This window comes from Podarcis raffonei, chromosome 9 (genome assembly GCF_027172205.1).
Source record: "Podarcis raffonei isolate rPodRaf1 chromosome 9, rPodRaf1.pri, whole genome shotgun sequence".
Lineage (NCBI taxonomy): Eukaryota > Metazoa > Chordata > Lepidosauria > Squamata > Lacertidae > Podarcis > Podarcis raffonei.
This window is the reverse complement of record NC_070610.1, coordinates 27,550,896-27,578,341: the sequence shown is the minus strand read 5'-3', so window position 1 is coordinate 27,578,341 and position 27,446 is coordinate 27,550,896. Positions and strand designations below refer to the sequence as shown.

Below are 27,446 nucleotides of genomic sequence, written 5' to 3'. Positions count from 1 at the left end.
TAAATTTGTTCTTGCAGTAGTTAATGAGATTCAGACTAAAGAAAAAAAGATCTTCCAGTCAAAGATGGAGAGTCTTAGTTCACAATTTCGGCATGAGCTTATCACTGTCATACTGTATTGGATGAGTCTACATGGAAGTCAGTTAACAGTGTTGGTCAGTTTCTCCTCTCGGGGTGGAAAAAGTCAAGTGTCTTCCCAAGTCACTCTCTTGACTGATAAAATAAAATATATCCAGATTCTGAATTTTTAGATATATCAGAGGTCAGACCATAAAATTCTTCAATAGCCTGCGCATCTATTTTCTGCAAAGGTAAAACAATCAAAATGTTAACGGAGAAAAATTAAGGAAATGGATGTAACAATATCAAAACAAATAGGCTTTGCCCAAGGGAAAATTCTGTTAGAAATTTAGACAAGGTGGCAAAATAGTTGTCCAGCTCCTTCCAAACTCTCAATTCATGCAACACTTAGAGATAAACTTACCTTTTAAATGCACAGAGGCTGGCAAGTTACTGCAATAGCTGCAGACAGCTGAGATCTTTCTCCTGTTTGTGGTTGGAGTGACTTGCAATACAAACTTTTTGTGGGGCATATTTATTTTGCATTGTCCAATTGAGAAAGAACATCAATTAACTTTATTCCATCCAAGCCCCCTCTATCTTCACATATAGACCTTTTGTTCAACTTATTACTGACTACAATTTCTTTGGGGAGCAAGCGCCTCTAATCCTTTTACCAAGACAATGAGCAGGTAGGCTATGTGATACAACTGCGTATGCAAACATAAACCAACCAAGTACAGATAGCTAAAGGCCTAGGTAATCCTAGCTGCCTTCAGGTTACAGCTACTTGGTTCAAATATATTTTGCATTCTGTCACAGCAGGGCCCTTCTGTATCAACCGTCATTATTATTTTTCAAATCTATGGTGTGCCCTTTACTCAAGCTTGTGGGAGATTTTATTTATTTGTTCAAAAATATTTACAGATCAACCCCTCCATATAAAATAATAGGCTTGTGTACAGCAAAATACACAGGTGCAACAACACATAAAATACCATAAACACAATATAAAATAATCACACAAATGACTGGCTCATCTTGAAAAAGTTTAAACAACTGAGTAGGCCGTTGGCATGAAAAGGTCTTCAAGAAACACTGGGGGGCAGAGCAAGAAAGAATCATTGTTTGCGATGATGTTCCATTTATGAAGCAGGTAACTGGTTATTATTCTACTTGTATTCCCCCCCCCCCATTTTCTCTTGGGCTGATTATGCTATATGCAACTAAAATTAGCTTGTGGGGGTCAGGAGAACCCACCAAAACAGTGTGTGGAGGGAGGAATGGGGGGATAATTCAATCCGGCAAACAAAAAAGCTTGTGCCAATGGAACAAATGGCAAGGTGCTACATTGAATTCCTTCCACAGTATATCAGAGAAAAGGGTTCTATCTCAGGGCTGCTGTGTTGGTTTTCTATTGATGGAGAGGTTTTTTAAGTAGGGAGAAAATTAAAAACAGAATCCTCTGTTTACACCCGGAGGGGATTCCATCCATTCTGCCATCTTGCTCTGTTGCATATGTAGATTAGGCTGCAATGAACACCTGAGGGTAATTAAAAATTAGGATCCTTGCATAAGTCCCATTGGTTTTTATGCTTTCCAGTATTGGGGGCTTGCTCTTATATGGGGTGGGGCACTAACCTTCAAGCTATAAGCCACATCCCAGAAACAAGTATACTGACCTCTACAATGTCATCATCAAACAATAGCCAAAAGCCATGACTTTTCACAATGGTAATATAATGTCCACGATTAGGTCCACTAAAAGAAAAGAAACACCATTAAATTTAAAAAAAAAAAATAAGGACACAACTGAGTCAACCTTCTACACATAAAGGTTGCATTCCCTGCAACTATAATTCTCCCCTCCAGGGTATTGTCTATAAGATGTTGAGGCTTGAACAGGTGAATTCCATCTTCTCCCACATCCAATTTATTTTCCATCTCTGTTTCAACTGATATCTTAACATTATGACTTTCAATCAAGGTAGTTTATATGTGCTTGTTATGCCATTTGGGTAATAATAATAATAATTTAATTTACAAGCTTATATACACCAGAATACCTAGATAGTACCCCAAATGTGTAGAAACCACATTTTTGGGTGCAGAAACCCTTATTTTTAGGTGGCCCTGTTTTGTTTCCAAACTGACAGGCACTCCTGAATACTAAAGGCAGTGCTTTTTTCTGGGGGTACACATATCCCTAAACATTGTGTGAATCTAAGTTTGGCCTCATTGAGGGGCAGTATTTCAAAATGAGTAGGAAAATGAGAGTACTGCTAGACATTTTTTTTAGAAAAAAGAACTGACTAAAGGAAATTATACTACTTCTTCTGCACAGGATTTATTTTCTTTAATGAAGCATCAATCTTGACTGTGGTCAGATTGATGCTTCATTAAAGCATCAATCTGACCACAGTCAGACAGCAGAATTTACAACAGCATCTCACACTGCATCCACGCCAAGGGGCGGATGCAGTAGATGAAATTAAAAATTCCCTTTAAACTTATTTGCATTAAAAATAGCACTCCTTCAGTTAAAATCTATGTTCCAGAGTTTAACATCAGTACTCATTCATCGACCATCACTGTCACTGCAGCCTGTCTTATCCTCGTTGCCATAAAACATACTCTTCGGGTATCACGATACAGCAGACAATATAGAAGAACATGCCAAATGGACACAATCCCATCAGAATTACATGGACACCATCTCTGTTCCACTGGGATGTCATGATATGTGCCCTCTAATAATGCTGAAGGGAGAACATTAAATGCCCAACGGTGTTCAGAACTGTCCAGCGCACTTAAATCATTTGCTGGATAGGATCTTTGGGGTTCGTGTTAGAGTTTATAAATGAAGGAGAATGCTGCTTACCTGCCACAATGCACTACTACAGCCACCAAGTCATACATGCGATCCAAGTTGATAGCATCCCCGGATGTGTTGAAGAGACGCAGCTCGAGAGGAAATACCACGCGGTAAGAGAGCTTGGTATACCGATGTAACTGCTCCATGTATTTAAATCTCTTCAGGTGCAATGCAAGGATCATTGGCAGCTTTTTGACCCTCATCCTATGAAGTCAAAATAATATCACTGGATAAGAACAGAACCTGTGCAGGTTTTGTTTTTTCTTCCAAAGGGAAAAAAGCAACCCGCAATTATTTGTTATAAAAGCTATTTTTAAAAACAAAACAACAACAGTCTAATACTTTAAATACACACAAAAGGGAGTCCATGATATCCATAATAAAAATGTAAAATTAATAAGTGCCCATTCTATTTATAAACAGGTCCCTATTCTTGATACGGTGTTCCCACATAGGCACACCTCTGTTACTGTTTTTTGCAGAACTGAAAGCAGGAAGAATTCGTTTTATTTCAGCTTTAAAATTTATACTAGCCTCCCTGGGACCAGGCCACAAGGTGCTTTGCTTACCTTTTCTGTGCCTCTTGTTTGCTGCAGCAAGTCTCACAGTAGTACTTTTGTTCGCTGCACAATGTTTCTGTGTTGCTGAAGTCTCTGAAAAATCAACGGAGGGAACAGTGCTCACAGTTTCATACTTCCCCTCCCAAATGCCCCCTGAGCTGGTTGCAAAATATTGTACAGTTGTTTGACTGTAACTCAAACACAGTGGTCAGAGAGAATATACTTGCAGGATCGCCTTACTTGGGAACTGTTAAGGGCCCTGAGAGTGTTAGGAGACGCCCTAGTCTTCTCACTGAGCTATGATTCTCAATCCCTCTTTCCAGGGAACTCTGGGAATTATAGTTTTGTGAGGGGAATAGGGATCTCCCAACACCTCTGAGAACCTGTAACGCACTACAGTTCCCAAAATTCTTTGAGGGAAAGCAGGCCTCTTTAAAGTCCTGTGGTGCTGCTTTAAATGTATAGTACAGATGGGCACTCATTCTGCCCTTCAAATTTCATTGAAGCGTGGTTTTCACAGGCATAAGAAATGCTTGTTTTACATTCAACAGATGACAGATTACTTCATTTTGACCTAGCTAAAATAAAACTTCTAATTTCTGGATAAAAGCTAGACATATAAACTATTCTTAGACAGAAATATGCTGGAGGTGTTGGTTTATTCATGGGGCAAATGCTTTTCTAAGAAAAAAAATAGAGAGGTAAACTGACAGAACCAGCTGGCCTTTTCAACTCCTCATGGAAATAAAAATAATTGATACATAATTTATTGTGTTATTTTATGAATTCCTCTTTTAATGCCAGCACTGATGCCCAGAGGAAAAGAACTATGTTTGGAGGCTTAAACACAAAAGGGCTTTTTCTTTCAACGATAACTAAGAGGAAGGAGAGTTTGCTGTAGTATTAAAGGGAAGCAAGACTAATTGAGCTATTGCCTCTGAAATAGCTCCTGTTTACTTATTTCTCTTTCCAGCTCAACACTGTTTATACAATTAAGGTCAGACAATGCCATTTCTGTTCTCAAACATGGCAATTATAATTTCCAAAATACACTTGGGAAACCTGCCAGCTAAAGGTTCATTTCCATTGCACATGCGAGCAGACATGTTTTGAAGTCACTCTATGTTAAGAGCTCGTACTCTTAAAAGGGGTTAACTACAGTGAATCCAAAATCTTAATGCAGTGGTACCTCAAGTTACAAACGCCTCAGGTTACAAACACTTCAGCTTACAAACTCCGCTAACCTGGAAGAGTTACCTCGAGTTGAGAACTTTGCCCAAGGATGAGAATGGAAATTGTGCGCCGGCAGCACAGCGGCAGCAAGAGACCCCATTAGCAAAAGCATGCCTCTAGTTAAGAACAATTTCAGGTTAAGAATGGACCTCCAGAACGAATTAAGTTCATAACTAGAGGTACCACTGTAGAGGTGAAAAGGTGAGCTTGCAAAGCAATTTGTAAATTTTAATTTTAATTTAAAACAGTAATAAAAACACATGAAACAGGAAAAAGTACACATTTTGCCACCAGAATGCATCACGTTCAAAATAGAAGGGGCCATAACATTGAAGTGAAGATAACAGATCCATATCGTTGTCATTTATGCCATAGCATGTCTCCAAAAAAAAAGATGCAGGCACACCTGGAGGGCACTTCCTGTTTATCCAGGCATGTGATGGATGAATGATGTTGCTCCTGGCAACCTTGAAATTATTAGCTTTGAGGGTTTTTGACTCTTGTACATTTTTTTATATGCTCATGATTGGTTAAAAAAAAACACCCCAAATTTTGGATTATTTTAAATGTTTCAAATATTTTATTTTCGTTCATATCGTTTTGCTACTTTGGTGTTGGCTTCGCAGGGCCCATTTGGGAAGAAGGACAAGAGGGAAATTTAAGAAGTAAACAAGAGAGAGAGAAGAGAGAAGAGAGTTTGGATTTGATATCCCGCTTTATCACTACCCGAAGGAGTCTCAAAGCGGCTAACATTCTCCTTTCCCTTCCCTTCCGTTCGACTTCCAAGGTACAAATGTATAAGCATTTGGGATAGAACTTGTGCGCGCGCACACACACACACACACACACACACACATGCACAGGCAGGCAAAGGGGGATTTTTGTCTTCCAAGTATTGTTAAGTCTTGGACCCAACTGATAACAAGCCTTGAGGAGGTTCTGAACTCAGAAAGATGTGTTAAATTGCACTCTTAGTTCAGTATAACTCTGGTAAATCTAAATTCAAAGTTGTATTTAATTCAGTGGGACCTAATGGATGCTTAACGACTTCTTTCAGATTAACTGCTGTGATAAATAAAGTTTTCTAATACTTGGGATAAATGCTCCATATTATTCATCAGTAAGCCCTTTGATTGACAGATGGTAGATTACTTTCCCAGGAAGTACATGTTATGCATGCATGCACACCATTCTCAAGCTATTTGCTCCAGAGTAAATCTGCTGCCTTCAGTGGAACCTCCCTGCAGTAAGCAATCGAAAGATTGAAAAGCTGTAGTTTCTTCCTGAATATTCAATTGCAGCAGGATCGATTTGTATTTCTACTTTCCAAAAAAAAGTTCCATTTATATTTCTTGATTTGATTTATGCCATATCATACCATAACCCTCATGCTGCTCTTCCTTTCAAATCCCACTAATCTAAAATGATCAGACAGCAAAAACCTGCTCCCACTTTTTTTCCAACACACATTTCTGCAGCCGCTCATTTACCTTAAGCAATGAGTAATCGATGTGTTCTGCTCCACATCAACAGAGAGATCGAGGAAATCTTCATCTTTGCTGCTAACCTGCAACAAAAATAGGAGGCAATAATATTTCTGGGCACTGCACAAGCAACAGCTTGATCCTAAGGCTAGCTGCACCAGCAGAGCAAATGCCTACCATTATGTCAGCACAACATCAAAACCTAGAAGAAGATGCCAACATTGCAGAAAGAATTAAGCAGTGGGGCAGATGAGTACACCAAAACAAGTTATTAAAAAGTTCAGGTTCAAGTTGCGGAGCTGAATGGTCCTGTCTTTGAAAGTAGTTTGGGAAAAGGAGGCATATTAATCTCTTGCAGCTCTAAGATGGGATACCTAAGCATGGTTTGTCTTCTGTAACTATGGTTACAGAAATGCCTTCACCGTAGTTAAGGACTGGATACAATGTCATGAAACTGTGATTTGAGGGTGTGTGGCTTTTTTGCCGACTAAGGTTTGTTTTAGCATAATTGTTACACCCGTATTGAGTATAGCATTCCCCCTTCCTCTCCAGCCTTCCTGAAGAGCCCAGACAGTGTACTGAACTTCATATTTTGAGAGGCCATCTATAGCAGGTTCTGCCAACCTGGTGCTCTCCTGTGGTTTCAGACTACAATTTCCATTGACCCTAGCCAGTTGTCAAAGACTTTTCTATAGGATGTTGGCCACAGGTTGTGAAATATTGCAAAGATAAGCACCAGCACCTTGAACTGAGCAGAAGAGGCCTGCAATATCAGTTGCATATGACCTTACTTCCCTGGGCCTGTCGGGAGAGCAAACATTCTGTAGCAATTGCAGCTTCAGAGTTGTCTTCAGAGTTGCTCTCGGTGGTGCTCCCCAGTAAGGGGCAGTGCAACAATCAGTCCTATAAGTTATAAAACCACAATCCCCCTTCTCCAAAAAGAGGAGTCTGCATAAACTCCAGCACTGCTGCTACGTGCTTATCCAGGAAAGGGAACCTCTAACTCTGGACCTGCTGAGGTAGAGAAATTCCTACTGGACCTCTCACAACCAATGCTCCAAAGACCCTTTCCAATACACTGGGGCTCCCTACCAGCCTCATCTGGTATAATTGGCCCAAGCTATGGCTGTTTTAAAAGTCTCTCTCTTCAATTTCTCTGAGTTGTGAGTACTGTTATAAGTAGATTAGACCTAAATGTGGATCCCTACTCTCTAGTGCCATTGCTTTGATCCAGTTACAGATTCTCTTCCTCATATTGCAAGGTGCTTTAAGAAATGCTTGTGTTTACATAATGTCACTGGCATCAGCAAAACTATAACCACACAAGTTTAGTTGAGTTTTTATTAAGCTTAGGAACTATAGATACAAGCTCAACTGCGGGGAAGAGATTTGTGGGATGAAAGTTTTTCATTCCAGAGTTTGTCCTGCTGAAACCCATTATATGAGTCACTTTGAACATGGGTATGAGAATACAATCCCTTTTGTACGTTTGCTTATACTGCTGCCACTAGACCCATTTTCCCCTGTTTGAAGGGGAGAAATAGACTGCTTCAAACAACAAACATTGCTTGTTACACACAGCAGAAATAATACCTCGTAACTACTTTATATTGAAAGAATAAAATAAGGATATTTGCTTATTTCAAGAAACTGATTATGGCAAAATCTCATAAATACAGTAATTATGTGTTGACATATGGAATCTGGATCCAGGGCTCTCTCTTTCTCACCTAGTATCCTTTAGCACAGCATGCAACTTAATCCAAAAAAGCTAAACTGCGCATAGAAGTATATCTCAGTCAAGATTTACCTTGCCCCAAATCTGACAATGACAATTCAGACGATGTCATATTTCTGACTGTTTTTCAGGTTGAGGGGTAAGCCAGTCAACCTGGAAAAAAGGGCTGCTCTCAGGCTCCACCTAAGAGGCCCAGATCCATCCAAATCCCAACTCTCGTGTGAACCTCCCTGCCTCCTCAATCACACATTCTGTTTCTCACCCTATTTCTAAGATATGAATAAGAGTGATGACTTCACAGGGATGCCGCAACAGTGAATATAAAAAAGGCCACAATGGCCTTTGACTTGCACACTGTTACATAAATGGTCCTAATATGCCCTCATCAAAAAGTTGAAGCACAAAACGGCACGATACAATATTAGCGGTGCAATTATAAGAGATTGCCTTTATCTAATCCACTAATGACCAAACTGTTTTCCAGGGCACACTAGTGTGCGACGACAGGCCCGCTACTGATCGAGGAAAAAATTAATGAATTCCATCATTAGGAGCTCCGGGGAATCTGAACTACTCACTCAAAGTACCTACTCAACGCCTTACTGCATGAGTCACTGATTCAGCAGGACTTTAGCCTAGTCGGATAATTCTGGCTTGCTATCTGAGGAAGGCACAAACAGGGCAGGACTTGAGGGCAAACGTTCAAGGACCACTCCACAGAATGAGCAGGGCGGCCCAGCAAACATTGCAGTGACGGCTTACTGTATTTTGAAGTAATGTGCATTACCATCTACAAGATTATCTAAGCCAAGACAACTAAGTCTAAAATTATCTAACCGAACCACTGCCTCTGGGATACAGAAGGGTGCCTTCCATTGTGGAATGCAAGGGGGCAGATGTGGGGTTCCCTCCCATGTACCTTCAGAGCACACCCTGGGCTCTGTCTGTGCCCAAGTCTGGGAGGCACATCTAGCACAGTGGCTGTCACAGAGGTGGGTTCTTTCGAGCTCTGGTAAGTCTTTCCCAAGGCTAAGCTTGTTCTGCTGCAACTCTGCATTTAGAGTGCCCAACCACGGCTCTCTTCACACACCCCAACTTGGATTAGGGCTGCAATGCTGGAGAAATGGGTCTAATCCTTCCCCCCCACCCTGCAGCACAGCCTTGATCCAGACGGCCCCCCAACAAATTTCCATTAGTGACAGAAACCTGGAACCTTAACAATGTAATAGCAGTTTGTGTGATGAGGTCATCTGGATTGGTGCATTAGCGTTAGACCATGATTTGCCAAGGGACGCAGGTGGCGCTGTGGGTTAAACCACAGAGCCTAGGACTTGCCGATCAGAAGGTTGGTGGTTCGAATCCCTGTGATGGGGTGAGCCCCCGTTGCTCGGTCCCTGCTCCTGCCAACCTAGCAGTTTGAAAGCACGTCAAAGTGCAAGTAGATAAATAGGTACCACTCCGGCGGGAAGGTAAACGGTGTTTCCGTGCACTGCTCTAGTTCTCCAGAAGCGGCTTGGTCATGCTGGCCACATGACCCAGAAGCTGTATGCCGGCTCCCTTGGCCAATAAAGCGAGATGAGCTCCACAACCCCAGAGTCGGTCACGACTGGACCTAATGGTCAGGGGTCCCTTTACCCTTTACCTATGGTTTGCCAAACTTGAGTCTGCAGCTGATTTTGGACTACAATTCCCATCATCCCTTACTACTGGTCCTGATAGCTAGGGATGATGGGAGTTGCGGTCCAAAAACAGCTGGAGAGCCAAGTTTGGGAAACCCTGATTAGACCCTCTCCTCACCACAATGCAATCCTGTTCAGTTCTCACCCCCATGGGAAAAAAATTCTGTTGGGAACTTCAAACACACTAGAGTACCAACCTAAGAACATAGATTGGCCCATGCAAACTGAGGTTTAAGAGTGATGTGTGCCTCCAATTCAGTTTCAGGAAAAAGGGGATATCAGAAGTTTGGAGAAGGGTAACCTCATTCTTCTTTTGGCACAAGTAATTCCTGGAGCTGCTCCAAACTCAAATTATCCCTCAGTGAAAACATGTACACATTTACAATACCTTAAGATGCAATATGTCACATGTGGGGCTCTCTTATGGGGAAGGACCAAAGCTTACATGTAGATCATCTGCTCTGCATGCAGAAGTCCCAGGTTCAAATCCTGACACCCCCAGTTAGAGCTGGGAAAGATTCCTGACTGAAATCCTGCACAACCACTGCCATTCAGTGCAGACAATATTGAACTAGATGGTCTGACTCAGTATTATTCAGCTTCCCATATTTGTATGCAAAGAGACAAGGTTGGGGAATAATTTGTCCTTGTCTAAAGAAGATTCAACACGGTGGGGGGGCGATTAACCAAAGTTATCAAAAGCCCCAAATAAATATACATAGACAATAGCTGCTTTACTCCATAGAAACACTCATATTTCTTGAACGGCTTCATAAAGCGACATATTTAGCTCTACAAGCTGCTATAAAGTAATCTAACTATTATCAGGAAAACACCAACAAACCCAGTGCTTACAGTTTCACAGTTCAAGCATCTCGTTTCGTTAGTCAGCGTTCCCTGAAAAATCTCATGCACCCAGGTGAGTTCTTGCTTGTTGTTCTCTTCCGCTTCGTTCATGTTGCCGTTTTTCAGTTTGCCGTTTTGCTTTTCCTGCTTCTTCTCCTCTTGCAGAATGTCGGCGACGGTATTCAGTAAGTAGTTTAAAAACTCATGGGCGTCTTGTTGCATGTAGTTGTCAAAGAGATCTGTAGAAAAAACAGGAGGAAGGCATATACAATGGTACGTCGGGTTAAGTACTTAATTCATTCCGGAGGTCCGTTCTTAACCTGAAACTGTTCTTAACCTGAAGCACCACTTTAGCTAATGGGGCCTCCTGCTGCTGCTGCACCGCCGGAGCACGATTTCTGTTCTCAACCTGAAGCAAAGTTCTTAACCTGAAGCACTATTTCTGGGTTAGCAGAGTCTGTAACCTGAAGTGTATGTAACCCGAGGTACCACTGTATTTAAGCAGCAGCTCCTCCCCACAGCCTGAGAGGACAGTCAGCACAGGGCTGCCTTCACTTGCTTGCCCATGTGTGGTCCATGCAGCCACCAGGGCATCTGATTGCTCACCTGTTGTTTCCCTTGGTGGTTATTTCTGCCTCTGCCCCCTCACTCACCTTCTGGTGTGACAGGGTGAATCTGGGCCCAGCAAGACTGCCCAGAGAGAGCACACAAGCAGGCAAGGAGGAACCCTTGAAGAAGTATCCACCTCACCCTCTGAATTGCATCTCCCCCTCTTTCACTGAGCAGTGTAGCAAGGAAGATTGTAGTTTCTAATACTGAATTTACAAAAAAAGGTTTGAAAACCTAAATAGCAAGTTTTAAACAAAGCTCAATTTGAAGAAAGCAAAGCACCATAATAAAGGGTTAAGGACTCAACTGTGAAAATTCTAGTGCTGCTTTTACAAAAAGGTTTAAAAACCTAAGTGGCACAAATTCAAAGAAAGGAATACAAGATAAACCTTTTTTGTAAATTCAGTATTAGAAACTGTACTTTTGAGTCCTCAATCCTTTAACACTGCACTTTGCTTTATCTAGGTCGAGCTAGGATTATAATACGCCAGAATTTTTGGGATTCTACCCCTGTTTGAATTTTGGTCATTTAAAGTTTATGATTTTTCTATTTCCTTCTGCGGAAACTGAATAGTTCAGTGAAACGAGGTTTGTAGCCGGCATCCCATTAAGGCTTTGTTCTATTTTAGGTTTTTCTAATTTTTTCCTTCAGCTTTTTGATTTTTATTATTTAGTTGATTTCCACAAGATAATATTTATAGTCGATTACTTCTTGTTTCAGGGATTTTCACAGTATTTCATTTGTTTTGTGCAATTCCTTGGTTTTCAAACAGCTTGGTTCTCGAACGTTTCAGCTCCCAAACATCACAAACCAGGAAGTGACTGTTCCAGTTTGCGAACTATTTTTTGGAAGCCAAACATCTGACGGGGCTTCCGATTGACTGCAGGAGCTTCCTGCAGCCAATCAGAAGCCGTGCTTTGGTTTCCGAAGGCTTTGAAAGTCGAATGGACTTCCAGAATGGATTCCGTTTGACTTCCAAGGTACGCCTGTTCTGACTTCTGCCTCTGTCCTCAACAGGGAAGGACTGGGTCTCACGGGGGCTGTGACTGTCTCTACTCCTTTCTCTGGCCTCTGTCTCGAGGTGACGCAGAGGACTGGACAGCAGAACTGACCAGAAAGCATAGGCATATCTGAGAGGACATCCACTCCTCCCTCCTCTCCTCTCTCGGGAGCCTTCCAGAACGGTTTGGGATCAGGGCCGTGGTCTGAAAGGATGTGCGAGTCTATACTTGCCATTCTCCTTTCGTAACCTCGAGATGAACTTTTTGGGTGGAATCACTCCAACTTTCTTCTTCTGTGTGGCAATACTGTGGAAAAGGTCCGCAAGGCAAGTCAGGAGGTTTTCCTTCTTTTTCTGCTGGGCCTTGTAGGACAGCACATTTTCCCGAAAGGGCCGGCAGAAATACAGGGCTTGCAGGACGGAGTTGCAGTAGCACGTGTTTCCAAACTGCAAAATATAAGTGGGGACGGGAGAGTGGACAATGAAGTGCAGCTTAGTGTAACACCCAATATCCTATCTCCCTTGCCTCGGTATTTTCTCCTCTCGGTAGAAGAGGAGAAATCTATAACTGTAGCTTGAATGTAGGTCAACAGGTCTGTATGTGGAGCTTCAAAGTATTACTCTTTAGCTAGGAATAAAAATTACGTAATGCTAAAACAGGCTTCTTCAGTTTTGTTCTGGTGTCAGGCGTAACACGGTTTTAAAAACAGTGGGCCCCTTCAGACTTGGTGCTTTTTTGTGGGTTCACAGTAAGTCCGCAACATATGCAGGGGTTACACTTCAGGGGTTGTGCCTAAAGCCAAAATCATGTATAGTCAAAACCCATTAGGTTCAATGACAGGCGGGACTGCCAAACTCAATTTTCCTGGAATATTATTATTATTATTATTATTATTATTATTATTCTGTTGGGTGGCTCCCAAAATAAAAAATACAATAAAACATCAAACATTAAAAACTTCCCTAAACAGGGCTGCCTTCAGATTTCTTCTAAAGTCAGATAGTTGTTTTCCTTGACATCTGATGGGAGGGTGTTCCACAGGGTGGGAGCCACTACCGAGAAGGCCCTCTCCCTGGTTCTGTGTAACCTCACTTCTTGCAGGGAGGGAACTGCCAGAAGGCTCTCGGAGCCCTGCACCCTTTCTGCTATCATCATCATCACTATTATTATTAGCCATGCATGTAAAGCTGAATGTGCACAAGTTAAATGCATGTAAGTTGCAAGCTTTCTGTATTCTGCAACACATAATTGATGTAGTAATAGTGCATTAGTGCTAGGTTTTTACTGGACCATCCACACATCATTCTGCTTCATAGCTGTTTCACAATGCTCTTCCAGTATTACTGTATTACTGGATTTCACTATATTTCATTAAAGCACAAAGGGACACCCACCACCTCTCTTGGAACACTTGTGGAATAAAATGTTACAGTGTTTCAGCAGGAAGCTACAGGACACGCACTGACTGGAAATGAAATGGGACGTCTATTCCAATGTTTTTCCAGGTGCAAACAGCATTGAAAGTACAATTGCATAAAACTGTCCCATTTCCATCACGAGCATAAATAAAGGAATAATAAAAGGCACACCTGGAGGGGCCCAGTGTTACTATTCTAGAAGTTCCCAAAATCGGTAGTCAAAGCACTCATCAAAATAACTTTTGTCTGTGACCCAGAGAGCCCTTTACCATGCATGACCTCCACCTGAATATATATATATATATATGTATTTTAAAAACCTATTATGATAAGGCATAAATGCATGCTTCACACGCAGAACTCGCTTCCTTCTTCAAAACAGGGTGGCTGGACCTTTACAAATGCTATTTTACTTAGAGTATGGTCAACATGGTAAAAGTGGGCTAGTTCGGATGATGTACTGGCTCAGCACACAGAGAGGCACATGTAGTTTCTCCTTCCTGCGCACCTGGCATACTATCCATACCTGTGCACTTGGGGGCAGATCATCTGATCAATGACCACAAATCAGGGGGACTCACATGAAAGAATGTCCTGATCTATTGTACACAGAACACGTGGGTGCACCTGCCCACACCTGCGTCCTATCCTGACCTCAAGCAGAAGCCCACGGGCCAGAATATAGTCCACAACACAGTGTAGAATTACTGACCACTGGAAAACTTCAAGTGAGCAACTTACTCTCAACAAGTCTAAAACTGGATGGAAGGCTTTTATCCTTCTTGGGAAATATTACTCTTTGCATGTTCTGCCCCTTCCTGGTAATGTAGAAGGCCTTAAAGAGGCAGACATTTGACCTGGAGCGAGCACTCCACCCCAACACCAAGTTCATTGCCTGCCAGACATGGGAGTGGAGGTCTTTGGGGTCAAGAGCACCAGTTCCTCAGAAAGTTTAGGCTTAGTTGTTGCTGTCTCCAGAAATCCCAGGGGTCTCTGGCTGACAGGGTCTGGCTGAGACCAAACTGTGATATTAGGGTCTGGGTTGGTATGTTGAGTCAGGGTCTGTACTGCTGCTCAGGGTAAGGTTCATAATAACAACCCAACTGCATTTGATTGATAGGATTTTTAACTGCCCTTCCTCTCTAAGCAGCAAACACATCCACATTTTAAAAAAAAACATTCCAAAAGCAGTTAAAACATTCTAAAAACAATTACAAATAAAAACAAATTTTCATCCAGTGATGTCAGGGTCACCAGGAAAATTATTCTGCAGCCACCAAATGCCTAGGTTAGCAAGAAGGTTTCAGATTCCTCCTGAAAGCTAATAATGATGCAGACAGTTGCACCTCACTAAGGAGGGCATCCCACAAATGAGGAACCACCACTGAAAAGGCCCTGTCACAGGTCACCAACAACAACCAGGCAGCCCCAGGCATGGAGAATATACCATTCACACCAGGCTGCACCCAGGTTGCCCTTTAGACCTGCTGAATTAGTCAATCTGGTCCAACAGCGCTCCTCTTATGCTCTTCTCCTGATGTTCTACCAGTGCTGCAAAAGCTACATATTCTCTCAACCTGTTCCTCCCATAGCCCTTTCCACTGCTGTGGGGCAACATGGGAGTCTAACCCAGCAGGTGGGGGGTGGAGGGTGGTGTAGCAAAATGGAGGACACATCTCCACCTCTAGACAGTACTCCGAGGTGCGACAGGGCAAGTCATAAAATACGTTTTCAGAAACTGACACCGCAGCAGTAATACTTACATTGACCAGTCCAAAGTAGTGTTCATTGATTGGAAATTGCTCTGGCCCAATGTCTTTTTCCAGAGCAGAGGCATTGGTGCCCTAGGGAAAAGGAAACAGCCAGTTATTTTAGTTCCAGGTTAAAATATGACACAAGCCTGAGAAATATCCTGAAAGGTTAGGTCACTTCCTGCTGCCCTCCCCCAAAGCTGTGCCAAATGGATTGTCTGAAGTGTTTTAGACATTTCCGAATACTTACGGCCCAGGCGCTGCTCAGCCAATGACATGAGGCTGCCATGAACTCTGTGAAAACCCAACATCCCATTGAAAATGCTTGTTAAGAGAAAAGGGCTGTTATCCAGCATGCCAAGAAGCATATGCAAGCCCCATTGATTTTAAATTGGAAACAGAGCACAGGATCCATTCTTTCCAACACATGACATGGGAATGGTTGGCCAAAGAAATCTCTCACTCCACATCCATTAACCTGTCATCATCTGGTTCCCAGACAGAGCAATATACAAAAATAAACAGGCCCTCCCCAGGGCTTTTTCAATGTTATTTGATTTTATCCATTTCTGCAATCTAATCTAACATTTCCTTATCAGCCCTTCTATTTGCCTGATTTGCAGGGGTTGGGAGAGAGGAACCAGAGCAATGTTTTCTCTCTCGCTTGGATGAATGCAAACGACTTTGATTTTTCCCCAGCAAAATAAATGCTTTCAGAGAGCTGGAACGGCTGAATGAAAATCAGAAGAGATAATTGCGGAGAGCTTGTAGGCTTGAAATGTAAATCAACTTGCTTGCAGTTGGCAGCTAGTAATAAAAGTCACAAGCATTTGGGTTTGGTTCTTTTTTAAAGTTTCATGCGCCGGAACACTTTCCCTATTTTTGAACCTTAGGCTGCAGATGTTTTTGCATATCCCGTCCCAGCCGTTCCCATTGAAAACAAAGGGCTGTATTGAATTTCGTCAGGCACACAGAACACCTCAGTTCCCCAAGACACCTGAGCCTTTCTTGAAGAGGGCAAAGGAAAGGCAGACAATGCATTGTGGGTGACTCCAGTTGCCCAGGAGCTGAGCTACTATCAATCTGTATTTCAAATTATATCACAGGGAGGATCAGGTGAAAGGGTTTTTTTTATCCAACACATCCATCATGCTGCCATCAGCCCTGAAAAAGGAAAAGCATTCCCAGAGTCCAAGTGACCTAACTTTCCATTGCTGCAAAGTGTACCAGGATTACTGATTTTGAAAGTGTTTATCTATGAAACAAAACTATGGGAGGGAAGAGATTACGTAAATTGTCTTCCCTAAACACACCATGGTCAGGCAACCTGGCAGCTTAAAGAATAAAGGACATGCATATAGAATACTCATAGCCATTTAGCATTACATGTAGTTTGGTCTCTATACATAGGAATGGTCCTGAAGACTTCAGAAGGAGAAATCCGTAGCTCAGGTGCAGAGCAACAAAACTTCATGCTAAATTGTATTTGTCATTTTGCAGCAGCTGTACTGGCTTCTTGTTATTTCTTGCACCAAATTTATGTTGTTGTTGGTACCCTATAAAGTTCTTTGTGGTCTAGATTCCTGTGTCCCTTACCAAGTGTCTATCAGCACTGGAAATGTTTCTTTTTATGCAAGAAAGCATTTGCCTGAAAGTATAGGATGCTTTGTGCACAGGCCTTGTGGCTGCTTTGTGTATGACTGGTTTCACTAGCCTGTAAACCATCTGACAGATTTATGTCTTAAAATAAACCATTTCACAGAGACCCTCTTCTCTCACTGATGTCATTTGCTAACTTGCTAAATACAAAGATGTAGGTCAGGTCCTTTTCTCCCACTTTTGTGATCTCTCTTACAATTGTGAGTGGCTGCTTTTCTTCCCCTGCAGCTACTTGTCATTCTATTCCCTTGTTGAGGTTTACATTGTCAGTTTCTATTTGCGAAGTTTTCATATTCTCTTTCTCTCTGTCGCTCTGTCTCTCTCTCTAACACACACACACACACAGTTTGTGTACACATGCCTACACTCATTCTCCAGCAGCTTATTCATTAGTCATGTGTTTTCAAAATTTCTCTCTTTGGCTGATTGACATCCAATGGGCTTTCAAAATGGGTTGGGGAGGGGGGTTATTGGGCTGTTTTTGTTTTTATTATGTACTTATTATGCTTTTATTATGTACTTTTATTATGTACTTTACAGTGGTACCTCGGGTTACATACGCTTCAGGTTACAGACTCTGCTAACCCAGAAATAGTGCTTCAGGTTAAGAACAGTTTCAGGTTAAGAACGGACCTCCGGAACAAATTAAGTACTTAACCTGAGGTACCACTGTATTATGTAATTTTTTAATATTGTGTTTTTATGTTGTAACTGCCCTGAGACCTGCAGGGTAGGGCAGTATACAAATTTAATAAATAATAATAATAATAATTGCAGTGTAGATGTATAGTGCAAGGAATCGATTCCCCCCCCCTACTGCTTCTGAACAGGCTTGCTATTTCCAGACCTATAGACTGCACCTATAACTCTGTCCTTGGTGCTCAAGTACGTACTGAAGTCCACCCATTCAGTTCCTTTTTCTACAAAAACTAGCATCCTGTCAACCCTGTAACTGCAAAATTCTAAAAGTTTCAAAGATGGGGTTTTAATAATAATAATAATAATAATAATAATAATAATAATAATAATGCCCAGAAGTATACAACACAGAATCACAATCTTTGGAGGGATTTATTCAAGTCACAGATTCTCATTGCAGGGATTGACAAGCATTGGAAACAAATTGGCATCTCAAGTTGCTATAATGTGTGCGACAGCATCAGGAGCTATTATGACATGTTGAAATTTGGCACCAAACTCAAAACAGATAATTTTAGCTATTGTTCAGAATCCCAGGGAGGAATGAAGTGTGGGAAGAAAAGCCAGATTACTGCAGGTGGAGAAGATTATATATGGCAGCAATCACTCTCTTTCCTTTTCTCTCTCCCTCTCTCTCTCTTTCTCTCCCTCTGCAGCTGAACTGCAGCAACCACTTAACTTAAAGAGTCTAAAGCTGCTGAACTGGAAGATTATGAGTGATGCAGAGAAATGTGCTGCAGAGGATTTGTGGGGAAAGTGACAACCCATCACAAGAACATCAGAAAAGCCACCGGATCATAGAATTGCAGAGTTGGACGGGACCCCGAGGGTAATCTAGTCCAACCCCAAAAAGCACATCTAGTCCAGAATCCCACAGTGGCCAACAGGGCAATAGCTCTCTTCCACTGTTGCTCCCAGTTGTTCCCATCAGCTGGTATCCAGTGGCATGCAGCCTCCAAACTCAAAGGTTCCATGTAACTATCATGTAGGGCCAACCCTACCATTAGGCAGAATAAGGTGGCTGCCTCAGGTGGCAGATTCTGGAAGGCAGAGGACAGTGATAGGATTTTGGAAGGTAGAGCAGGCCTGCTCTTTGTCCCCTAAGTTCACCTACTGTCCTCAGGTGCAGTGGAAGACACTGGTGCATTGCTTTTATCAAACTTAGACTGCATGCACACCATACATTTAAAATGCTCCCTACCCACAAAGAAACTTCCTAGGAACTGTAGTTTAAGGGTGCTAGGAATTACAGATCTCTGAGGGGTGAACTACAGTTTCCAGGATAAATGGATGGTGTCTATACATTGTCTCTCAAGACAGATGGATGCCAACAGCACACCCTAAAATTCAATTGTCAGACTGATCAGTTTCTGCACATAGAACAAGCAGGGACAGAACCATGTCCTCCACTTCAGACGTCATCAACATGCAAGGGATCACCCTTGCCATCATGACTAGAAACTGTGGAAAAAGATTCCACAATTGCCACCCAACTGCTTATTGGTTTTCCTTCTGGAAAGTTTGCAAACAAAGCTTACGTGAGTTTGGACTAACCTACACTGGTCAATTAGTCCAAACTCACATAAGCTTTGTCTGCAAACTTTCCAGAAGGAACCGTGCGCTGCTCTGGTTCACCAGAAGCGGCTTAGACATGCTGGCCACATGACCTGGAAGCTGTACGCTGGCTCCCTCGGCCAATAAAGTGAGATGAGCGCCGCAACCCTAGAGTCAGTCATGACTGGACCAAATGGTCAGGGGTCCCTTTACCTTTACACTGGTCAATTAAAACATTAAAATGTCTTATAAAAGTGTGACACCAGAGGGTGCTGTAGAGAAATTGCATTGAGAGTTATATTATGTGGGGGGTTTTAGCATTGTTGCTTTTCAAATCAGTGTATATCCTTTGAGAATGTGAACAAACACATCACGCACAGGAAATCTATTGCTCCAGCTGCTGCCCCACATATCACTGATATTGTTTTTGAAAGTCAGGGCTAGCCCCATCTACCTGGCGAAACCAGAATACTTGTCACAAGAAGCAAGTCCTTAGTGGCTGGAGTCCCACAACCAACAACCACGAGACAAGCAAAACCAGGGCACTGGAAAAGGGAGCGGCTAGCAACACAGCAAGATATAAAAAGGGGAACAGCACCTATGAAAGAGTGGAACTCATCAAGGAGTACTGAAGGACCACAGATAAAAGGAGGGAGCAGGCTGTGAGATGGAAGTGACACATGTTGAAATCCTCCTACAACATAACAAACCCCTCTGCCAAAACCAGTCCCTGTTCTTCTAGCATTCTCAAGGAGCCCATATAAATGGAACTACACCAAATGCACAAAAGTAAAATTGAACTTTGCCACACCCTCAGTGTGTCCAATTTCCATAGCATGCTGGCCAGAGCGCTAGCATGCTAACTCTTCCTCATGCTGGAAACATTTTCATGGAGTTATCACTTGACCTAGCCACAGGATTCAAAGATATCAAAAGTAAATACAACTAAGTTTGATGACTCGAGTATTTCTAAAGCTGGCACCAAACACCAGGTCTGGCTGCTGTATTTGGGAGAGGCCTATCTTCGTCCTTTTTCTTTTCCCAACTATTTCAAAATCTGGACTCCCAAAGGAACCTAGAATGAATTTAAATGGCCCAGGCCTTCCTTGCCTCCTTTATCCAGTTGGTGACATGCAATGAGGCCAGAGGCCTCCCCATAAATTGTACACATCTTAGCCTGGCTCTCCCTACTTCACTACTGCATCACATCCCAAAACTCCTGTTGTGCATCCTTCCTCTTTCCAATTAGTGCAACACTGCAAGTTCTATGTGCTGTTGGGTTTCCTAGTTGGTGGATAAATGTCCCTGGGTCGCAGGAGAAACAATTTTTTCTTTCTTTCTTTCTTTAGCCTTTCAGCTTTATATTTTAAAAAATCCCCAAAGCCCTCACCTTTTGTAATGATCCATCTAGTTCGGAGCCCAGGCACAAAATACTGTTGCTTTGACTCAGGATGCAGGTCTAGGCTTTAAAGTTGCATTTCAGAGCTCGCTCACTCTCTCTCTCTCTCTCTCTCTCTCTCTCTCTCTCTCTCTCTCTTTCTCTCTCTGTGTGTTGGCACTTTCTTTGGGAAAACCCATATTTTACTGCTGAATCAGAACAAACAACAACCAGGTTTTCTGTGAATTGCCATTTGCTGTGATTCAGCAGTAAAACACAGGTTTTCCCAGAGACAACAAAACTGCTCAGACACAAAGCTCTCACAAACCTGTGCCTGGAAAGCATGGTGCAAAAGAAAGTCTGGATGAGCTCCAATATCCTTGACATGAAGGATCCTTTCTTTTTGGTGGGGGCGGACCTGCTTTCTATTTAATATACTGGAAAATAGATTTATTTATTTACTTGTCAGAATTAGAAGCTTCATCCTTATATCCCCACAAGAGTCCGAATAAATTCTGCCATTTCAGGAGTGGTCTAAATGCTCTCCATCATGAGGATTCGCTCTTGTAAAAATGATCATCTTCCAGCAACCACTGGTAACAAAACAAGGAACCTTCTGGTTGCTCTGACAAACCAAATTCGATATGTCTAATTCCCCAGCGTTAATTCTCAATTTACAGTATTCATTTCAGGGGCACATGATAACATAATGTTTCCAAGTGAAACAAAACAAAAATCAATAGGAGAGTCCAGGATTCTTTCCTCCCAGTCAAAACATGGTTTCTTAAATAGTGTCGCTTATTCCAGGAATTCTCAATCTTTTAAGCTGGGTGTGCCTGGGGACCTCAGCACAGTTCTCTGTATGGCTGTTTCTGACAATGGAGGCAACTGAGAAAACTCATTTCAACAAAATATTGGCAAGAAAGAGGAGGGAATAGTGCTCATGACTCTCAAACAGCCTTGCAAGTGACCCCAGGAAGGTCAAAACCCCACAGGCTGAGAGGTGCATTACGTTATAGGAAGGCTCCATTGTCCACCACTGATGAACGGCGCATACGACATCAGCAGCAAGGGACATGCAGGCTCACCGCAAGGAGGGAAAATAGTGACTGAATCTAGCTGCTCTTGCAAGAACCTGAAAATAAGGAGGGATATAAACTAAAACAGAAAGATGTTCTGAGGAATGGCTTCAGATATTGTACTTGGATACTTCCTTTTATTCTTAATATTTTTATTTATTAAATTTCCATACCGCCCTTCCTCCAACAATCACAGGGTGGTTTGCAATATACAAACACAAAAATACGAAACATAGGAACAAAAACAGTACACTCCAGTTTCAAATGCCACAGTCAAAGCCAATTTCCCCACCTCTCCTTAAATACAAATTAATGAAGCAAACATTTTGACTAAACATTTTGCGGCCCTAAACAGGCAATCAAAAGCCCCAGCAGTCAGATTTGGCTCCCGGCATTATTTTTGTTTTTTATGTAATTTTATTTTAATTTTTATCCCAGGGATGGAGAAAACACAGATCCTTGGGACTTTCTCCAGGCCACAAATCCTCTTGAATCAAGCCCTGCACCAGCCTTCCTTGAGTGCTTCTGCCTGTCTGGAATATGTCCTTGAACTCTGAGAAATCCTATTGCTTGTCTGGATGGAGGGCAGTGAGGGATGTGGCATACTGTACAATATAAAAGCCATTGCTCTGCCCCATTTAGTCTCTGTTCCAACTCATCAAAGCCCATTGTTCTGTTGCGACACACGCAGAGCAGTGGCAAAGCCTTCTCTCATGTCTGGGATGTTGTTGTTGTTGTTTTGCTTTGTTTGTGGCAGGGGGGCAGTAGAGCCATGGAGCTTTTTGTAATTGAGGCTGAAAGTGAGGATGGGGGACAAGAGCTTCCATGGGACCCAAACAGGCAGGCCTGATTTTTGTTTGCCCCCAACAAAGAAATCCCAAGAATGTTTCTGCACTGTGAGGAATTTCTCTGTGCCCCCCTACTGTTTCAAGGCAGCTTCCTACCGCTTCAAAGGAAGAAAGGAGTCTCTGTTATTGCTCTTCCAACTACAGAATCATCAAACGGCACATGAAGGGAAGCAAAAAAAAACACACACAAAAACAAACCACCCATGTTATGCTGACTGCCTTTTCACTAACACAGAAAAGAATGGTTAAATGGGGGGAATCATTCAAACATGTAATCCTCCACACGCATTTTACAGCTCTAGGAAGGCTGCACTATGGACATTTGCTGAACATGCAGATGGCCTCATGGGCGTAGCCATGGGGGGTGCAGGGGGCAGCTGCCCCCTCCAATTCAAGTAAAACAATAGAAATACTTAACTCACTGGCGAATCATGTGGCATCTGCCTGACCCCCCCAAAAAAGTCCTGGCTACGCTCAGGGATAGGCTGTGAAACATACACAAAACCCATTTCAGGACTAGGTACTGGATAAAAAGCCTGCATCTCCCCAAGCAGTTTCTCACACACTTCAGTAGACAGAGCCCCTGCTCAGAATTGTAGAGTTGGAAGGGGCCACGTGGATTCAACCCACATTGCTATGTGAAAAGGTAAAGGGACCCCTGACTGTTAAGTCCAGTTGCGGACAACCCTGGGGTTGCGGCGCTCATCTCTCTCTATAGGCCAAGGGAGCCGGCGTTTGTCTGCAGACAGCTTCTGGATCATGTGGCCAGCATGACTAAGCCGCTTTTGGCAAACCAGAGCAGCGCACGGAAACGCCATTTACCTTCCCGCCGGCGCGGTACCTATTTATCTACTTGCACTTTGATGTGCTTTTGAACTGTTAGGTTGGCAGGAGCTGGGACTGAGCAACGGGAGCTCACCCCGTTGCAGGGATTCGAACCGCTAACCTTCTGATCGGCAAGTCCTAGGCTCTGTGGTTTAGATCACAGCACCAATTACTGTTGTTGCAAAGATCACTTTGCTTACCTACAGCTTTACACAGAATTGTCACAAACTGCTTTTTTTTTGCCATTTGGACACACAAGTTTACAAATTTTCTCTCTCTCTCTCTATATATACATGTATGGAATTACCCTTTTAAGGGCGAGCTTGTTGATGTTTATTGCTATTTTAGTTTTATTGTATTTTTGTATGCTGTAATCCACCCTGGAACCTTCAGATGAAAGGATGATAATATAATAAAATGTCAACAATAACACACACACACACACACAACACCAGTCAACTGAGGATAACACTTCATGTATGTATCTGGTAATGCAGACTCTAGCTAGTACATGAAAAGTAATGCCCTAATAAATATGTTACAATGAAATCCTATACATGTCTACTCGAAGGGAAAGGGTTATTGAGTACAGTGGGACTTATCCCAAGCAAGCTTACGGTATATAGGATTTCAGCTTTAGGAATTAACTTTGGAGTACTTTTAGTCTTGGAGGTGCTGCAAGCCTCTGTTGTTGAAAGGTAGATTTTGGCCACTAAGGAGAAGGGCAGAACGTTTATTATCGTCGTTCTATTTCCCAAATCACATTTTTTTGGTATATGTTTATGCAACCGTGAGTCACTTAATTGTCAAAATAAGAAAGTAAATTGGTCCTTCTAGGCAAGTGGTGTGTGTGTGTGTGTGTGTGTGTGTGTGTTTTGTGCGAGTCTCAGAACCTGTCCTACTACTGCATCTTGAGTATCTTCCAAATTAAAGGCAAGGAAACCAGACCAGCTTACTGCTTAACAGCACACACAAGTTCTGTCACAAAAGGAAGAAACCAAAGCAGAAATGAAATACAGGCTGCTCCAAGCCCCACATTTTCAGAACCCCTTTTGACTTCAATGAGCAAGCAATGAAGGAATCAGCTTGAGGACTCAGGTCTTACACTTCCTGTTATAAGCATGTGTTCTGACCACAAGGCTGGTCCATCGTCATATTTTGTGATGTGCTCTCATATTATATTATTATTATTATATATACCAAAGATCCCATGGCAGTTCACGGCATAAAAATACAGAATAAAACCATAAAGTACATAATAAGTACAAGAACAAAACCAACCCATAACAACCCCAAACATATTTTAAAGGCCATAGACTGTTCATCAGCCAAAGGCCTGGTTGAAGAGGAACATTTTTGCCTGGTGCCTAAAGATGTATAACAAAGGTGCCAGATGAACGTCCCAGGGGAGAGCATTCCACAAATGAGGAGGTGATCCTTGAGCAGTTCAAGGCTGTATCAGTCAAAACCAACACTGTGAATTGGGCCTGGAAACTAACTGACAGCCGGTGCAGTCGGGCCAGGATCGGTGTAATATTCACACACCATCTTGCTTCGGTGAGCAACCTGGCTGCCGAATTCTGCACCAGGTGAAGTTTCCGAACTGTCTTCAGAGGCAGCCACACATCTAACACATTGCAGTAATCTAACCTAGAGGTTATCAGAGCATAGACAACTGAGGTTAGGCTATCCCTGTCCAGACAGGGCCACAGCTGGGCCACCAGCCAAAGTTGATGGAAGGCACTCCATGCCACTGAGGCCGCCTGAGCCTCAAGCGACAGCAAAGGATCCAGGAGGACCCCCAAGCTATGTACCCACTCCTTCAGAGAGTGTAACCCCATCAATAGAAGGCAACCTCCCATCCATACAGTCAAGGGAACCACCCACTAACAGTGCCTCAGTTGGCTCTCATCCAGTCCATTACCGAGGCAAGGCAATGTTCCAACACATCCATGCCACAGCTGTAGATGTAAAGGAGAAGTAGATCTGTGTGTCATCAAGAGATTGCTGACCATGTGCTCCAAAACTCCAGATAACCCCACTCAGAGGGCTCATGCTGATAGGGGATAAATTGAGCAGAGCTTTTTTTTGGCCCAGAACTCACCAGAATTCAGTTCCGGCATCTCTCAGTTGAGTGTCATTGCCATTATAAGAGAACAAGGGAAGTATTCACGGTGAGTTCTGGCACCTCTTTTTCTAGCAAAACAGCACTGGCCCTGAGGCCACAATGAGGGTTCCACAGGGCCGAAGAACGTTCCCCAAGCATCACCCTCTGGAAACAGCCATCCAAGTGGGACTGGAACCACTGCAAAGGGGTGCCAGCCACTCAAACTCCAGAAGGAAACCATGGGCAATGGTATTGAAAGCCAGTAGGGGGTCAAGGAGAATTAACAAGGACACATTTCTCTTGTCTCTCTCTCCTGACAAGAGCTCATCATACAGGGCGACCAAAGCAGTTTCAGTGCCAAAACCGGGCCTAAGTCCCAACAGAAATTAATCTAGAAAATGGGTTTCCTCCAAGAGTGCCTGGATCTCATCTGTGACCACCCGCTCAAGAACCTTGCCCAAGAAGGGGGGATTAGCAACTGATGGTAGTTACTTAGATTTTCTGAGAGCAGGGAGGGTTTCTTAAGGAGTGGTTTTTACCACTACCTCTTTCCCTAGCTATTGATGCCCTCCAGTCTAAGCATGTACACACTGGTACAGCAAGTAAGATCTAGGTAGTTGTTTTTCACACAATTTGTTACCTACAGACACACAAGGCGATGACTCACTGGACCTAGTGACTTTTCACCCTTTGCGGGGCGGGGACTTGCCCACACCCTGCAAAATATTGCAATTCAACTAGTTTGCATTGTCTCTCCTCCACCCGATAAATAACACTTTTTTATCACCTAGCTGCCAATTTACAAAGGAGAAAAATGTTTGGAAAATGTTGACACATTAGGTCAAGAAGTTTAATGCAGAAACCTCATGGTTAACTAAATTTCTAAGCCAAGAATAGCAAAACTGATCAAAGCCCTGCATCTAACTCCTGATTTATTCATTTCACCCAAAAGAGAGGCAGGTTGAAGGCCACATCTCTTAGCTAGGCTTATTCACAGAAGCTTAAACAACTCTCATTTGGACCAGTTCCTTTTGGAGCACATGCTTCCTTGAGGGACTAGCACTGCCCAGACGGAAATCACATGTTCATGTTTGAACCTGCCCAACATGTTTGCACGCTGGAAAAAAAACAATTCCTTCCTTGTTTCCAAAACCCAGTTATTCAGATCCCTGGCTCATCCGCACCTAGCACTGTACAACCGGTATTCTCCTGTGCAAAAAAAAAAAAAGCAACACTGTGCAAACTTTCAAGGACGCCCCCCTCCTCCCCACACATGGTTCGGATGCCCACCTCCAGCACCCCGCCCACCGGGTCAGCAGAGAGATCGCCTGCATTTCCAGACTTCGGCAGCTCCTCCTTCCAAAATGGCCCCGATCCTGGGGAGGGATTACTTGGGAGCAAGTCCTACTGGGCTGCAGTGGGCCTTTTATTCCCGAGTTCAGTGTGGCCCAGGATTGCAAGCCTGAAACTCTGGCAACCAATTCGCGGCGGGGGGGGGGAGGTGGAACCTTGCCCTCTCTGCACGCACCTTTCTGTGGATTCCGATCTCCCCATAACTGGGTGGGTTGTAGGGGGTGGGGAGCCGGAAGAGTGTGTGTGTGTTTTTAGTGGGTGCGGGGGAGGATTGTGCGGCTCTCTCCCCCGCCCCGTGCGCCCCTCCCGCCCCCAGCCAGGCCGAGCAAGTAATACTCACCATATTACAAATGGAGGCGATGTTTCTGACAGTCATGAGTCTAAAGGTTGCAGTGATCCCGCACCGCCATCTTTATGAGGTGAAAACCGGAATGTTCATGGCTGGGGAGGATCGGGAAGAGGCCGGGAGGAGCAGGGAGAGGCGGCGCGGGGGGGGGGGGAGTGGAGAGAAACGGAAGCTCTGCCGAGGCGGGGGGAGGGAGAGAGAGATCGGCTGCTCCGCCTCGGGGCTCTGCAGGATCGGAGGCAGAGGGCACCCACCCACCCCCTTTCCCTGCTCTGCCGGCTAATTCCGCCGCTCCCAGACCCGTCCAGGAACCGCTGGGGGTGGCCGGGGTCTCCCTCTCAGCA

General features: G+C 43.3%; 1 protein-coding gene across 1 annotated transcript; it reads right to left on the bottom strand.

The window, feature by feature from the left end:
* Window positions 1-27,255, bottom strand: USP46 (ubiquitin specific peptidase 46). Its single transcript, XM_053404437.1, has 9 exons — window positions 27,097-27,255; window positions 15,267-15,347; window positions 12,318-12,531; window positions 10,484-10,713; window positions 6,218-6,294; window positions 3,504-3,587; window positions 2,941-3,138; window positions 1,742-1,820; window positions 1-302 (listed from the first exon to the last, which is right to left on the bottom strand). Exons 1-9 carry the CDS (start codon window positions 27,130-27,132, stop codon window positions 201-203), a joined length of 1,101 nt encoding a protein of 366 aa, XP_053260412.1. The 5' UTR covers window positions 27,133-27,255; the 3' UTR covers window positions 1-200.
* Window positions 27,256-27,446: the final 191 nt, after the last annotated feature.

Coding starts and splice junctions, on each gene's coding strand:
- USP46 (XM_053404437.1), bottom strand. CDS start 27,132: ATGACTGTCAGAAACATCGCCTCCATTTGTAATATG. Junction 3,588..6,217: donor TCGATTACTCATTGCTTAAG/GTAAATGAGCGG, acceptor TTGATTTTTCAG/AGACTTCAGCAACACAGAAA. Junction 3,139..3,503: donor AAACAAGAGGCACAGAAAAG/GTAAGCAAAGCA, acceptor TTGACTTCATAG/GATGAGGGTCAAAAAGCTGC.